The sequence below is a fragment of the Gopherus flavomarginatus genome, chromosome 12, assembly GCF_025201925.1.
Source record: "Gopherus flavomarginatus isolate rGopFla2 chromosome 12, rGopFla2.mat.asm, whole genome shotgun sequence".
Classification (NCBI taxonomy): domain Eukaryota; kingdom Metazoa; phylum Chordata; order Testudines; family Testudinidae; genus Gopherus; species Gopherus flavomarginatus.
Window position 1 is genome coordinate 20,774,990 of NC_066628.1, and position 15,276 is coordinate 20,790,265.

A 15,276-nucleotide genomic window follows, 5' to 3' on the forward strand; every position below is an offset into this window, starting at 1 on the left:
CTACTTGAAAAATTTGTATTCCCCCAACATTTTCCCTATAGCTTTTTTCACCTCCTTGTTTTTCAGGCTGTAGATGATGGGGTTTAACATGGGAGTCAAGATGCTGTACTGGATGGAGAACATTTCATCCAGAACCATAGATGAGACTGAGTTGGGTTTGGTGTATTGGAAAAAAGCTGTCAAGTACAACAAACCAACCACAATAAGGTGGGAGCTGCAGGTGGAGAAGGCTTTACGCCTGCCTTCTGCAGAGCGTATCCTCAGGATGGTGGAGATGATATGAATGTAGGAGATCAGGGTGAAGAGAAAGGAGCTTGATCCAAGTATGACAACAGAAGTAAAAAGCATTATTTGATTGGTGAGGGTCTCAGTGCAGGACAGACGTAATACACTAGGGAGCTCACAGCTGAAATGGTTGATTTGATTGGGCCCACAGAAATGCAGCTTGAGTGCAAAAACAGTGTTAAACAGGGCATCTATGGAGCCTATCGCCCATGCACCACTCACCAGCTGAAAACAGATCCCTTTGCTCATTGTATCCATGTAATGTAATGGGTCACAGATGACAGCGTAGCGGTCATAAGCCATTGCTGAGAGGATATAACCTTCTGTAACAGCTAGCAGGAAAATGAAGAATATCTGTGTAATGCAGCTATTGACAGAAATGGTTTTGTGCTCTGCTAGGAAATGCACCAACATATCAGGGACAATGGCTGAGGAACAGCAGATATCAACAAAGGATAAATGAGACAGGAAGAAGTACATTGGGGTGTGAAGGTGAGGATCAGCCCTTATCACCAGCATGATCACCATATTTGCCAAAAGCGTGATTAGGTAGACAACTAAAAACACCAGGAAGAGGAAAATCTGCATCTGTGGGTCATTGGAAAGTCCCAGGATAATAAATTCAGTCACTTCGGTTTGATTTCCCATGGATCCTTACTCAGGAAAACAGACCTGTCAGACTGGAAAAAATAAAATTAACACACAAGTAAATTGAAATGTCCTGTGGAGATCGTCTGATCAGTAGGATGAATGTAAAGAGGCCTACTACATCCTATAAAATGTGTGTTTAAAATAGACAAAAATGGGCTAGATGCAGAAAAGGACTTTGGTGCCAAACTACCACTTTAGTCTCCTAAATCCCAGGACCAGTCCTCACTAGTACTCACAGAAACTCGGCTCAATTCTAAAAATATTGTACAGAAACTACAGAATATAATATCTGTAGTATCTTGTTGGATTGATCCCTATTAAAATCTCTAGAATTCCAGAAGAAGAGGAAGAAATCTGTGAGGTCTAGAAATTCTTGGTTTTCTACCCAACAGAGTATATAGCCTGTCAACCCAAACCAGTATGGAAAATATGGCATTCATAATAATTATCAATTACCTCTAAAGTGGGCCTCAGAAGACCATATCTGGAAGACAGCGTCCTCCTCAGCAGAGTGTTTTGTGTGGAGGTGGGCAACCTCATGAATCATGAAACTGTCCAAACAACCAGAGATCATTTGTGACAACAGAGTGAAAAGGATTCGTCTTATAAACCAAGAGGTGATCTGCGGTTGTTTTTTGACAAAACCAGAAGAGAGAGCCTGGAGCAAACAAATGCTTCAACACTGGAAGGAGAGAAACGACAACACTGAGAAAGAAATGACCGAACATAGACTCACTGCACAACTGAGAGCTTCATTCCAAAGAGGAGAATTTACACAAATGAAGATTGAAAGCCTGAAAACAGAGATTAGTTATGTAGAACTATGTACAAATGTTAAGGTGGGAGCAGTGACATAGGATAAACAGAAGCCATAAATGGAAGTAAATGTGAGGAAAAATATGAGTGAAAAAGCACCTGAAGAAAGTGCAGAAAATCTGAAGGATTTGTTGATCAAGATCATGCAGAGCCTAAGAGACTTTGAGCATCAGCCCTACCAACTGTGAAATTTGTAGACCATCATACACTGGATAATACAATGAAAGCACTTAATGAAATGGTCAAGGAAACTGGAGAAGAAACAACAAGAATTGGCCAGTACAATTACATAATTTATGCTACAGTTACAGTAGCAGCTCTTTGGTTTAGCATCAAGCGATCTGAACATATGAACCATTGGAAAACTTCCTATCTTCAAGAATCTCCATGAATGTTAAAACAGAAGAGTATGGTTTTATATTGAGGTACCAGAGTACTGGATGAATATGAGAAAAATCATTTGAAGAGAAAAAAGCAGCAAACAGCCTTGGAGATGAAATATGTAAGAGCTTTGAAGTAACAATGTAAAGAGCAGCTGATCGCTTAGTGTCATGGACTTGAAAGATTTCAGCACAAAGTTATTAGTATCAAGAGAACAGCCACTTCACCAGAGACTGTAGGAGATTCTTTCATCAGACTGATATTTAAAAAAAGAATAGGCAAAAATAGAGAGCCAATAAATGATGTTGGAGAGTTACACTGTTTGTGGAAGGAAATCTGGTCTCAGACTGTACAACATAAGCAGAGAGTGAACTGGATTAGAAATAAAGAAAACGTTCACAAAACACACCACAGAGGAATACACAGAAAGACCACAGAAAGAAATGAGGTACTAAGATAAATGAAGAAATGGAAATCAGCTGGACCAGACAGGATACATGGATTCTGACCGAAACACCTTACAATACTCCATAATTGTTTATTTGAACAACTTAATAAATGTTTGAAGAATGGATTTCCAAGATGGATGGTGACAGGAACAACTCTTCTCATTCAGCAGAAAAAAAAGAATGAAAGACGCAGGTTGCAGTGATCCTATGAATTATAGAACGACCACACGTTTAAAAACTATATGGAAACTTCTAACAATAATTCTGGCAAAGAAGATCTGGATAAGGCTAGCTCACACATGGAATGCTGGTTCCTGACCAAAAAGGCAGCACAGTAAACCTGAAAGGAACAAAATTCCACCTCTGGCTAAACAGGAGGATCACAGAAGATGCAAAACAAAGAAGGAAAAAAGTTAGTGATTGTGTGGACAGACTACCAGAGAGCATCCAACAGTGTCTCACAATCAGGGATCACTGATACACCGAAAATGTCCAAGGTTCATCCACAGATCATTTCCTTTCTGCAGCAATCTATGTTTAACTGGAGCACTCGACTCTACCAGGAAGAGACTCATTGATGTGGTTCAAATTAAAAGAGAAATCTTTCAAGAGGATTCCTTAACACCAGTGCTGTTTGTGGTAACCATGCTGCCACTGACATGGATGCTTGTCGAGATAACCACAATTTAACATATTAGCAAAGAGCAACGACCAGTTTGGTGAAGATATAAAGCTACGCATTGGCTTGGCTAACTGTGTGTCAGCATCTCTAAAGATGGCCAGACTGGTACAATCTGATAACATACAAATTAATGAAGAAACTATCCAGGATATCTCAGTATGACCCCTACAAATATCTTGGAATCAGGGAACTGTCAGAGCTACAAAAAAAACTGAAAGAAAAATTGAGGAAAGAATATTACAGATGTACAAGAACTACTCTATGGACAAAACTCAAGTCTAGGAATTTGATCTGAGCCATTAATATGTGGGGGATGCTGGTAGTACAGAATGTTGCTGGAGTGATCAAGTGGAATGAAGAGGAGAAGGAAAAAAATGGACATCCAAAGAAGACAGACAGCTGCTGGTGATGCATAGAGTATTAGATAGCAATCAAGTCATAGACAGGATGTACATCCAATGATGTGATGAAGGAAAACTTCTGCTATCTGTGGAGGAAGCAATTGATAATGAAGACTATAATATCAAAATATATGAGGAGTCAACCAATACAGAGTGTCTGTTCACGATAACAAGCAATGAGTGAGCTGCATGCAAGCTAAGAAAGAATGAAAGAAAAGAGAAAGCAAACTGCTAAAAAAGATCTGATAGATTTACATAGAGATCAATACACGGACAGTGGTGGAGAGAGATCAAACGTATTGGTGATAGAAGATTGACAAACTCATGATTTGTAGAAGGATCCCTCAGAAAAGGAAACAGAGCCTCATTATGAGTGGACAAGAAAATTCCTTAAGGGGCTTAATTATTTAAGAAGTAAAATTGTCCGACAACTGTTCCCCGAGCTGCAGAATGTGTTCTGAAAAGGAAGAGATGATGGAGCATGTGTTGAGCAACCACTACAGCCTATCTGGGAGAGAATATTTGAACAGACACAGTGAGGTTGCCAAGTGTCCATGTGTGCCACAATCTATATGCTCAAGAGAATGAAGAGGTTAAGATTTATGGGCTCTGGCAATTGTCACAGACCGAATGGTGCGGTCAGGCATAGTTGTAGAAAAGAAAACAAACAAGCCCATGTTAATTGAAGTTGCTGTGCCAGACAGAAACATAACAATAAAAACAAAAAACAAGGAGAGAGAATGAGGATTTATGAAGAATAACAATCCCAGCAGTAATTGAAGCACATGGTACAATCCTTAGGGATAAAAAATTTTAGGACTGCAAGACATCATGGTCAGTGACTTCCAGCAGACAGCTCTCTTAGGCACTGTGAGAATGTGCAGGAAAGTCAAATGACAATGACAATGAATGAATTTGAGTAGTAAAATGCAAAGGAATTCTGTAAAGGTTTTAACAGAACTCCTGACCACACAAACCTGCAGAGTTCCATCAGCCAGGATTTATTGGTGACTCATGGGGACACATTTTAGACAGCAGTTTTCTTCTTTTTAAGCTTAAAGATTTAATATGTTGTGAAAGCTATTTCTTTTTTTAAAAAATCCACCTTGTGTAATACTGAGGGACATTAATAATGATCATAATAAATGAATGTCCCCAGAAAACACTCAAGGAACACTGACATGATTTGAAAATGAGAGGTCTGACTGAAAATTAACAGGACTTTCATGCCTAAAAATCACTTTAAAGTACCTTTGAAAATCTGATCTAGTGGGACTTTAGATTCAGTGTCCTGAACATCTGAATATCAAGCTGCTCACACATAAGAGAATCTCTCCTGCTCTCTTGGAAGTGAGTGGCTATTATCATATTGATTTTTAGTGGCAATGGGAACAAAGCCAGCATTCTGTCCAATGTCAAATCTATGTTTAATCCTGTATGTCTCCCGAGAGAGAAATTAAATCCTTTCCCCCGCAGCTAATCAAACAAATGCCCAAGAGATGAGATCTTGTACTAGAATCTGAATGTCAGCATAGGCAAAATCTGTGCGAAGTGAATTCCAAAGCTTAACTCCTTCTCCAGAGAATGTCCATCACACACACACACACACATCCCTCATTTATCTCAGTGCTGTCCTGCATGAGAGAGAGAAAGCTGAGTGATTCAAATAGTAGCTGGGTTGCCAGCCATGGTCCCTGTGCTGTAACTAACTCTATGTGAGCAGACTGCTGCATCCAGGCAGAAGTCAGTGGGACTCCACAGAAAGACCCACCTCTAGATAAGTGGGGCAGAATCTGGTCCTTTAAATTGAAAGAATAAAGAGATTAAAAGGATTAAAATTATGAATCAACTCACCTGCCTATTAAACATGGATCATAAATATGGTGAGATCATTCTGACCTGTAGTTTTCTCTTTCTGTTTTCTTAGTCTACCTAGCTACTTATTGATTTGACTATCTAGTCTGTCTGTCTGTGTCTGGAATAGAGAATCTCAAGACATCCAGTAGCTCTATGGATGCGGCCTTTGGGCCTTTCACTAGGAGGAGTGAAAGCACTGAAGGTGTGCAGGGTTATCTGTGGGAGTGGAGCCAACAGAATTTCCTGAGCTGAGTCCAAGACTAAAAGCTAATTTCATGAGAACTATTTAAATGCTGTTTTGTTCCCCCTGGGAAAGTTCCCTGAAGTTCAATCTCTGTAACAAGCTCTCAGTAACACTGGGTTGGTTCAGTACTTAAGCAATGCTCTATAGTGCCTAAAAATGAGAGTAATTAGTCTTGGATTATCAAAGGATTTAGGTACCCAATCTCAGCAACAGTCAATAAAAAAGACAGGTATTTAGGCTCCTATTTTCAAAACAGTCTCAGGAGCTAGACGTCCTAATAGCAAATCATTTCATCTCCCCTACACTCCTTTGAAGCTCCAATCATAATATATAATTACCACAAGACGATAACATAGACAGATAGCCTGAAACTTCCCTAATAAATGGACACAAGCTAGGGAATGGGGAAAAGGAGTAAATAGACTATATGATGACAGTAAACAGCTTTTGAAACAGAGGAGATAAACTGTATGTTTTTTAGAGGAATCATTTATTCACCAAAAAGGAAGTTTTGGTCAACCCCAAATTATTCATGGTTTTACCAGAAATTTTACTGAATTGTTTCAACCAGAAAAAATAAATATTGGGCTAAATTCACAAAATAGCAGAAGGAAGCGGAGTCCTTTTGCTGCTGCTTTTCTTGTAACTTCAGTCCATTGGTTAGGTTACTTTCTTGGCATGTGGGGGACCATGGTTCTCTTCCCATGGCTATCTGTTTGGGGGGCAGAGATCTCCCATCTCTGAGGAAAGTGCCTGAATTTCTGGGCTATAAGGTATTCTGGAGTATTGAAGCTGTTCCATACTGTATAAATAATTTAATAAAATACTCAATGGATCACAGAGTTGAACCTACCAAAGGAGTTCCCTAACACTGAGCTTCAGTGTAATTTTCCACAAGCTTTCTAGCCCAATGACAGCATCGATAGGAAAGCTTGAGAAAACTCCACTCCAGTGTACCTATATACTGGTGGTTAGAGCCTTCAGCTCGGAGGTAGAATTTTCAGTCCCTGCTCTACAGGTGGTAGAATGAGGAAGTGAACCCACATCTTCCAGAACACCAGTAATTAACCCTGGGCAATGGTTGGAAGAAGGAGCACCACCTCCTCTTTCAGACATTTTGGTCAACCAAGACCCATTGACTTGTGCTCTACATAATTTAGGTGCTTCTGGCAATGTCACTCGCAGTTTCCATTTCATGAGGGAAAATGCTGTAGTTTGTTGTATTGGGGAAACACTCACGGTGCTCTCAGGCAACTTGACTTCGTTTTTCTTTGTTTTGTTGTTTGCCTTAAGGTCCTCCTGAGAAGAGTGTGATTGTGATTTGTGTGTGTAAAGCAATGGAGGCTGAGATTTTTCAAAAGAGCCGATGGGATTTAGGCACACAACTTGCATTGAAATGCAATTTTCACTCCGTCAGTGGGAGTTTTACAGGGAATAAGACCTGAGTAAAAAGTGAGATCAGACCTAAGGATTTCGGTATTAAAAAGTACATTGGATAGGACTCTTGTTCATGAAGATTCATATTTTGAAAACCAAGAACTGGGGAGACTGAAGTATTTGAAGAAGTCTCTCTCTCTCCCAACATGGAGATGAAAAAAGATTGGAAGACAACTGACCTATAAGTTAGAAGGCTCAGGGGGAGGAAGGCATGATTCTATTTGAGAAAACTTTACAGGGAGCAATGCAAAGAAATTAAGGAGAATATTTAAAATCTGAGTCTAAGGGAGACCAGTTGGATGTGGCCTTATATTTTAAATGGAACTTAAGGGAGTTAGGTACTCAAATCCCATTGACTGTCAACTAACTCCCTTAGGCTTCTTGAAAAATCTCAGCCAGTATATATGTATTTAGACTGGTAGATATCAACAAGGTGAGTGGGAAGGTAGTTCGGCCTACCAGGAGGGTATAAAATGGGGTAAGTTAAAGTAGGTTACTACCTATTTTAATGTTCACCTTTATGGAACCCCTTCAGTGTTCCAGAACCCCACAGGGTCCCACTTTTCTTTAAATCCTTGTGGCCTTTCACCCCATGAGTTCTGCACAGCACGTCCAGTTGAGAGAGACCACTGGTCACACAGACTGATACATTCTTCAGGGACCCATGCGCCTCAGCAAACATTCACAGTGACACTAGGAAGCCTTTTCAACTGGAACACAGCACCGGGGAATCCTTGTGTTGGCACAGAGAAGCACAGCTAGCTGTCAATCCTGGCTAAGCCAGCGCTCCACCCAGCCAAGATGCCATGGAATCCATTCCTCTCTCTCTTTCTCTGTCAGTGCTAGGAGAGGGTTGCTGAGCCGCCCTTAAGCCAGCCACCTCACCTCTTGGCCCATCCTCCTCCTCCTGCAGACCCGTGCTGATTTCACATGTCCCGCCTGCCCAGAGTTATTCATGGGCAGGTGTAAATTGTTCAGTTCTTGGGGCTCTCATTATCTTTCTGGATCCTCCACTGAAATAGGTCAGTTCCAGATGTTCCTTAATGACCTCCCCCTCCAAGACAGTGACTAGAGTTAAGGCCCAAGAACCTTTTAACCCTTTTACATCCACTTCGTAGCAATGCCTAAGCAAGTAAGTCACTGCCATGCATGTCATTTATCAAACTATTACAGAAAACCTCCACTTCATCACATATAAATTTTGATTACACCTCACAGAATACACCCAGATCACTCTACACAACCTGCCCAGTCCTCAGTGATATTTGAAAGACTATCAATGTCAGGATCTCAACAAGGGCAGTCAAGGCCAAGGGTCAAAGCAGGGCAAATCTGAGGCTAGGAGCAGCCAAGGAGTTTGTGGTCAGTTCCAGGCCAGGGTCGGTATTGAGTGTTAAAATCCAAGTCAGGTTTCAGGGTCCGAGTCAGGAGATAAAGTCCAAGCTCACGACAGAAGTTCAAGAGCATACAACAAGAACAGTCATAACAGCTACAGAGATCCACGTTGTTGTTTGGATGCTTCCTGGAGTGCTCCTTGGGTTTAAGTAGGGCAGGGAGCCAATGAGGAATCATTGGGCTGCCGTCTGTCAAACCCTGGAGATGGAACTTCCTATGATCTGTGTAGACAGAGGGTCATGGGAAGTGGAATGCAAGCTGTTATAGTTGCTGTTGGGAGGCAGCCTGGAACTATTAACTGCCTGGTAGCTCTGGAGATCTGGGTTCTGAACATCTGGGGGTTTACATTCAAATAAAGAGAACTAGTAGACTTGTTCTAGTTTAGGGTTTTGAAGTCAATTGGAGAATTAATAGGATTTAAGCACCTTGCTCCCTTCCAAACCTTTAAAATCCCAAACTTGAGCTCTCTAACAACCAGGGTAAATCTTCATTGCCAGGGCCGGATACAGGTTTTTTTGCCACACCATGCAAAAACAATTTTGGCTGCCCCTCATCCTAGCCCTGGGCTCACCCCTGCACTCCCCTGCTGCTCCAGCCTAGACTCTTCCCACACACCCCGCAATCCCCTACCATCCCAGCCCTGGGCTCTCCCACGCAACCTGCCCCTCCCTGGCCATCCCAACTCTAGGTCACTGGTAATTCCCTCCCAGGATGGGTCATTCAGCAGGAATTTTGGATGTGCACAGAACACACATAGGGCTGGTTCCCATATGGTTACAGGACTGCAGTAAAGGGGAACAATTTTCAGCTTGTGTGATTGGAGGATATCTGTTGAAAATAGTATTTCCAGTCCTAAAAACCACTGGGAAGCATTTCTTGCTTCTTCATTTCTTATCCTACTTTTTCTACAGCAAATTGCAGTGGATCAGTATATTTGATTTGGGAGAAATGAAGTAACATCTGCCCAAATTGAGCCTGAGCACTCCTGAATTTTCAGGGTGTTCAAATCTGGAAGATAGGTGCTAGATTCCCTTTCTGAATATTATCTAAATCTGGAAAAGAAAAGTCAATTTCTGCTTCCATGGCTCCAAAGTGGAAATACTCCTACGTGCCTGGTACTGTATCTAAAGCTGCCGAAGTCGCCTAGCAGAGCCTCCCCTCCCTTACTTTTCATTTTAAATTCTAGTGCAGGGTATGGCAACCTTTCAGAAATGCTGTGCTGAGTCTTCATTTATTCACTCTAATTTAAGGTTTTGTGTTCCAGTAACGCATTATAACATTTTTAGAAGGTCTCTTTCTATAAGTCTATAATATATAACTAAACTATTGTTGTATGTAAAGTAAATAAGGATTTTAAAATGTTTAAGAAGCTTCATTTCAAATTAAATTAAAATGCAGAGCCCCTCAGACTGGTGGCCAGACCTGGGCAGTGTGAGTGCCACTGAAAATCAGCTCGCATGCTGCCTTCAGCACGTGTGCCATAGGTTGCCTCCCCGGTTCTAGTGGGATCCACACACCTCTCTTGCTAGGCTTCAGATAGAGAGGTGCACTGTCCATTTAGATCACCCACTTCCTTCTTTGTGGGCTGCAAGCTGAGGTCACACCAGTATCCATAATGCAGTCTGGGAAAGTCTTCTGAAGGAGATATCTGGGGCAAAGTCTTCTACTCCTTGGGCATACTTGTTCCCCTTTCACAGTGCCACCCCTTTCGACTCGCAGCATGGCTCAGCTACTTCACTCCCTACCCCTCCCTTTCCAGTTGATAGCAGCCAAGGGATTACTGGGAAATATAGGTTCTTTCCCTGCTCCAGGGCTGGCTCAGTAGGCAGGGAGCAAGGCAACGAAATACAGCTCCCAGGGTCCCGTGCATTCTCAGCTCCCATGCTGAGTCTCCAGCTACTCCATGGCTCCACTTCTCCGGGGTTGTGAGAGAGGAGGAAGTGAGTTAAAAAAAAAAAGAATGGCCAAAATGCCACCCCCTGGAAATGTGCTGCCCCAAGCACCTACTTGTTTTGCTGGTGCCTAGAGCCGGCTCTGTTCATTGCTCACGTAGGCTGAGCTGAATGTGTTGTCCAGTATTTTCAATGAAAATAACACTGGTTTTCTGAAAACAAAAAAACAAACAAAACCCCCACATATATACAGTAAGAGTCCTCACAGCTCCCCATGGAAGGCTGTTCCAGAACTTCACTACTCTGATGGTTAGAAACCTTTAAATCATAATTGGACATCTCTTTCTAAAAAGATAAACTCTAGCCCAACCACAGTGTATGAGATTGATGTAAGAATGACCAAGTGGCTTTCTCTGGTTTCAAGTATCAGAGGGGTAGCCGTGTTAGTCTGGATCTCTAAAAGCAGCAAAGAGTCTTGTGGCACCTTGTAGACTAACAGACGTATTGGAGCATGGGCTTTCGTGGGTACGGACGAAATGTGTATTCACTCACGAAAGCTCATGCTTCAATATGTCTGTTAGTCTATAAGGTGCCAGAGGACTCTTTGCTGCTCTCTCTGGTTTCTATTACACAAGAGATAGAGCTGAGATGATTGTAATGGTCCCTTCTCGCCTTAAAATCCATGAATTAAACGTTGATATTGTCATAGCTCCTAAAAGCCAACAACAATGGATTCCCATTGTGCTAGATGCTGTACAAAGAAACATAAAATGGCAATCCCTAGTTCTGATTTGCTAGAGTTTTACATTGCACTGACATTACAAAGGGACAATGCACGGGGGGGAAGGCCAGGCATAATCAAGACCGATACCTGTAAGAGTGGTGTGCTCTTCCCTCATTCATCTTAATGAGGTGTAAAACTCTGAGACCTCATGATTTCAAATTACATACCAGCAATGTCATTTTTGCAGAAACATCAAACTCTGTGTGTTTATCTCATCTCCTTGAGGTGTTAAATCTAAAACACAATGATCACAATGTTAATGTCATTGCTGGTCATTTTTGCATATGTGTTTGTGTCTGTTGAATGTAATATCAATATGGGAGTGTAGGAAAGTAAGGCTACTGGTTGTGGCAAATAGGAACTAAGGCCCTGTTTCTATAATTGCTTTGTTTATGTGTACCCCTGCATTCATATGGAACCTAGCTGAGGTCAGTGGCGAGGCATGTGAGCACATGGTTGAGGCTCTGCTGGCAATATTTGGATGAAGTATTCCCCATGTCTAATCACTACCGCACTGCCTACAAGGGGCAGGACATACAAAATCTGCATCTCCCCTCTGCTGCTAAATACATAATTTGCCTCCTGGGTGCCAATCCAGGTGTAAGCACAGCATAGCTCTCTGCCCTGTTCTGAATAGTTTTACCAAGAGTTGTAGTGGATTTCTTCATCACTGACAGTTTTTAAATCAAGCCTGGATTTTGGTTTTTTCCTAAAGATCTGCATTAGGAATTATACTGGGGATTATTCTATGGCCTGTGTTATACAGGAGATTGGACTAGGTGATCACAATGGTCCTTCTGGCCTTGCAGTCTGAGAATTTAGCCAAGCTCACGCAGGAAACATGTACTTGAGCAGGGAACTGAAAGTAGTTTCCCAACTTCCAAGCTAGTGTCCTAGCTACTGGCACATCCTTCATTTGGTATTAAGTAGTATATGTATAGGGCATCCAAATCCCTTTATCAGCTTTGACAAAGCTTGGACTTTGGGCTACTTGTGTGCATTAGGTGAGAAAGGATTTAGCAATCAAGATAGGACAGAGCCCCCGGTCATGCACTTAGCATGGATTTTTACTGAAAAGCTTTCTCAATGTCTCTTTGACCTCCGTGTTTCTCAGGCTGTATACGATGGGGTTGATCAGTGGTGTCACCACTGTGTACAGCACGGAAAAGGTCTTGTTTAAGTTTGGCCACTGGTTGGCTATGGGAGCCACGTAGACCACCATAAGTGTGCCATAGAACACAGACACCACAATGAGGTGGGAGGAGCAGGTGGAGAAGGCTTTCTGCTTCCCAGAGGTGGAAGGGATCTTCAGGATGGTGGAGATTATTTTGTAGTAGGACAGTAGGGTTAGAAGGAAAGGCAAGAAGGACACAAGGGAGGCTATGATGAAAGCCGGTATCCTGACCATGTAGGTATCCCCACAGGAGAGTTTAATGATGGGTGTCAGGTCACAGAAGAAATGGTCGATCTCCTTGGAAGCACAGAAGGGTAACCTAGAAACCATGGGCATGGTGACCACCAGTGAAAGGAACCCAATGACCCATGACCCCACTGCCAACTGAAAGCAAAGCTGGAAGCTCATGGTGGAGGCGTAATGCAGTGGTTTGCATATGGCCAAGTAACGGTCGTAGGACATGGCAGCAAGCAGGAAGCACTCGGAACCACAGAGATCCGAAGATGTAGAACTGCAGGAGACAAGAGAGAAGGAAATGTCTTCTTGCACCACCAGGAGGGTTTTCAGCATCTTAGGGGTGATGCTGGTAGTGTAGCAGACTTCCAGGACAGACAGGTTGCCCAGGAAAAAGTACATGGGTCTGTGCAGGTTCTGGTTATATGATACCGTCACAATGATCAGGATATTCCCAGTGAGTGTTACTATGTAGATAGCCAGGAACACCATGAATACAGGGATCTTCAGCTCATGAAGGTCACCGAATCCCAGGAGAATGAACTCTGTGATGGTCGTTTGGTTTTCCCCCTCTACATCAGGCATGTCTTCACAGAGAGAAAAAGAAACTCAGAAGAATATTGTTAGCTCTGAGAACAGGGCTTTATTAATAATAATTATTAATTACTATTTATTTTAATAACCATATCACATAAAAGTATCAGTACCGGACCAGAACCCAGTTGTACCAGATGCTGTGCAAACACAGAACAAAAGGACAGTTTCTGCCCCAAGGATTTTACAGTCTAATTATCAGATGAGGGACAACAGATGGACACATACATACAGGAGAGTACAAGGAAACACTGAGATTATATTCTTTGATTCCAAGGCTGGAAGGGACCATTGTGATCATCTAGTCTGACCTACTGTATAACACAGGCCAGAGAAGTTCTCCAAAATATTTCCTAGAGCAGATCTGTTAGAACAAAAAACATCCAATCTGGATTTAAAAATGGTCAGTGATGAAAATCCAACATGACCTTGGTAAATGGTTCCAATGATTAATTACTCTCATTGTTAAAAATTGACACCTTTATTTCCAGTCTGAATTTGTCTAGCTTCAACTTCCAGCCACTGGACCATGTTAGGCCTATCTCTGCTAGACTGGAGAACCATTATCAAATATTTCTTCCCATGAAGGTACTTATAGACTATCATCAAGTCACCCTTATTCTTTTCTTTGTTAGGCAAATAGGTTGAACTCCTTGAGTCTTTTACTATAACACATGTTCTCAATTCTTTAATCATTCTCATGGCTCTTCTATGAACCCTCTCCAATTTATCAACATCTTCTTGACCTGTGGACACAGCACTGGACACTGAATTCCAGCAATGGTCACACCAGTGCCAAATACGGAGGTAAAATAACCTCTCTGCTCCTACTGTTTATGCATATCCAGGATTGCATTAACCCTTTTGGCCACAGCGTCGCACTGGAAGCTCATGTTCAATTGATAGGCATTGGTCTCTGCATACCAACAGCCTAACCATTGTCAAGTTTTTTGTAGATATCATGACAAGGAAGTGTCTTGAGGAGGGAATAGAAGGTGGATAATGAAGTAGATTTGTGGGACAGCACTGGAGAAAGCATAAAGTTGCCGGTTTTACTTTTATGAATTATTAGTAAACTTGGTCATATCTTTTTTCTCTGCAACATTTTTGAGAACTTTCATTGAAAAACTGCAGATTTTTAGCTGAAGCCGATTTTTTTTAGTGAAAACCTGAATATTTTCTGCTGAAAACTGCTAAAAATGTAAAACATTTTGACCAAAAATGATAGTGTTTGATTTTCAAATTAAAAATAATGGGTCGGGATTATTATTTTTTTCGGGGGTGTTGTTTGTTACAGGAGCAAACACTTTCCTCTATAATTTCATTTTGTCAAAAACCCAGTTTTCTGCAGAAAAAAATGTTTTGATGGAATTTTTTGACTGGTCCTAATTATTGGTGTTCCCCTTTCCCTCTTTATTCTTCATAAATAAGAGTTTTTCCTCCAGTAGAAAATTAATTTTGCCCTTTAGTTTCAACATGCAAAACTGTGTGATTAAAATTGAGGCTTTGCAGACCCATATTAACTTACATGATTTGTAAAGACACATTTGATATTTTCCTTTTTTCACCATCATGGTGTCAAGTGTACAGAGTAAGGAAACATGGTTATAGTTCACATTGACCAAACCTGAGAAACATTTTTATTTTAAATGAGCTCCTCTGGTCCACACAGACTCTTTCTTTTTTAAGGGAAAAAGGTGGTGGTAGACACAATAAATGTAAAACAGCATTGATAATATCTGTATATGATTGCACACAACAGCGAGTAATCTCAGACATGGTCAAAATTGGATGAACAAAAATTTTCCCATTTTAAAATGTAATTTAAATGAAATTGAAAGGAAAACAACAACTGCAATATTTTTTTTTATTTTCATGAAAAATACTGTTAGTTTTACATTTAAACTTATAATGTCATTTAAGTCAAAATGTCAATATCAAAATACATTTTTCATTTCATTTTGACATTTCATTTTTTTTCATTTGACTTATAATTCAAA

The 15,276-nt window shown here is 41.2% G+C and overlaps 1 protein-coding gene and 1 pseudogene across 1 annotated transcript; both read right to left on the reverse strand.

Annotated features, from left to right (window-relative positions):
* Positions 1-1,025, reverse strand: LOC127032550 (olfactory receptor 5A1-like). The gene has a single exon (XM_050919851.1). It carries the CDS (start codon positions 931-933, stop codon positions 1-3), a length of 933 nt encoding a protein of 310 aa, XP_050775808.1. The 5' UTR covers positions 934-1,025.
* Positions 1,026-12,320: 11,295 nt separating this feature from the next.
* LOC127032147 (olfactory receptor 6F1-like) lies at positions 12,321-13,267 on the reverse strand (annotated as a pseudogene).
* Between the last annotated feature and the right edge of the window lie 2,009 nt (positions 13,268-15,276).

Excerpts from the sequence above, each read along its gene's own strand:
- LOC127032550 (XM_050919851.1), bottom strand. The coding sequence starts at position 933 with ATGGGAAATCAAACCGAAGTGACTGAATTTATTATCCTGGGACTTTCC.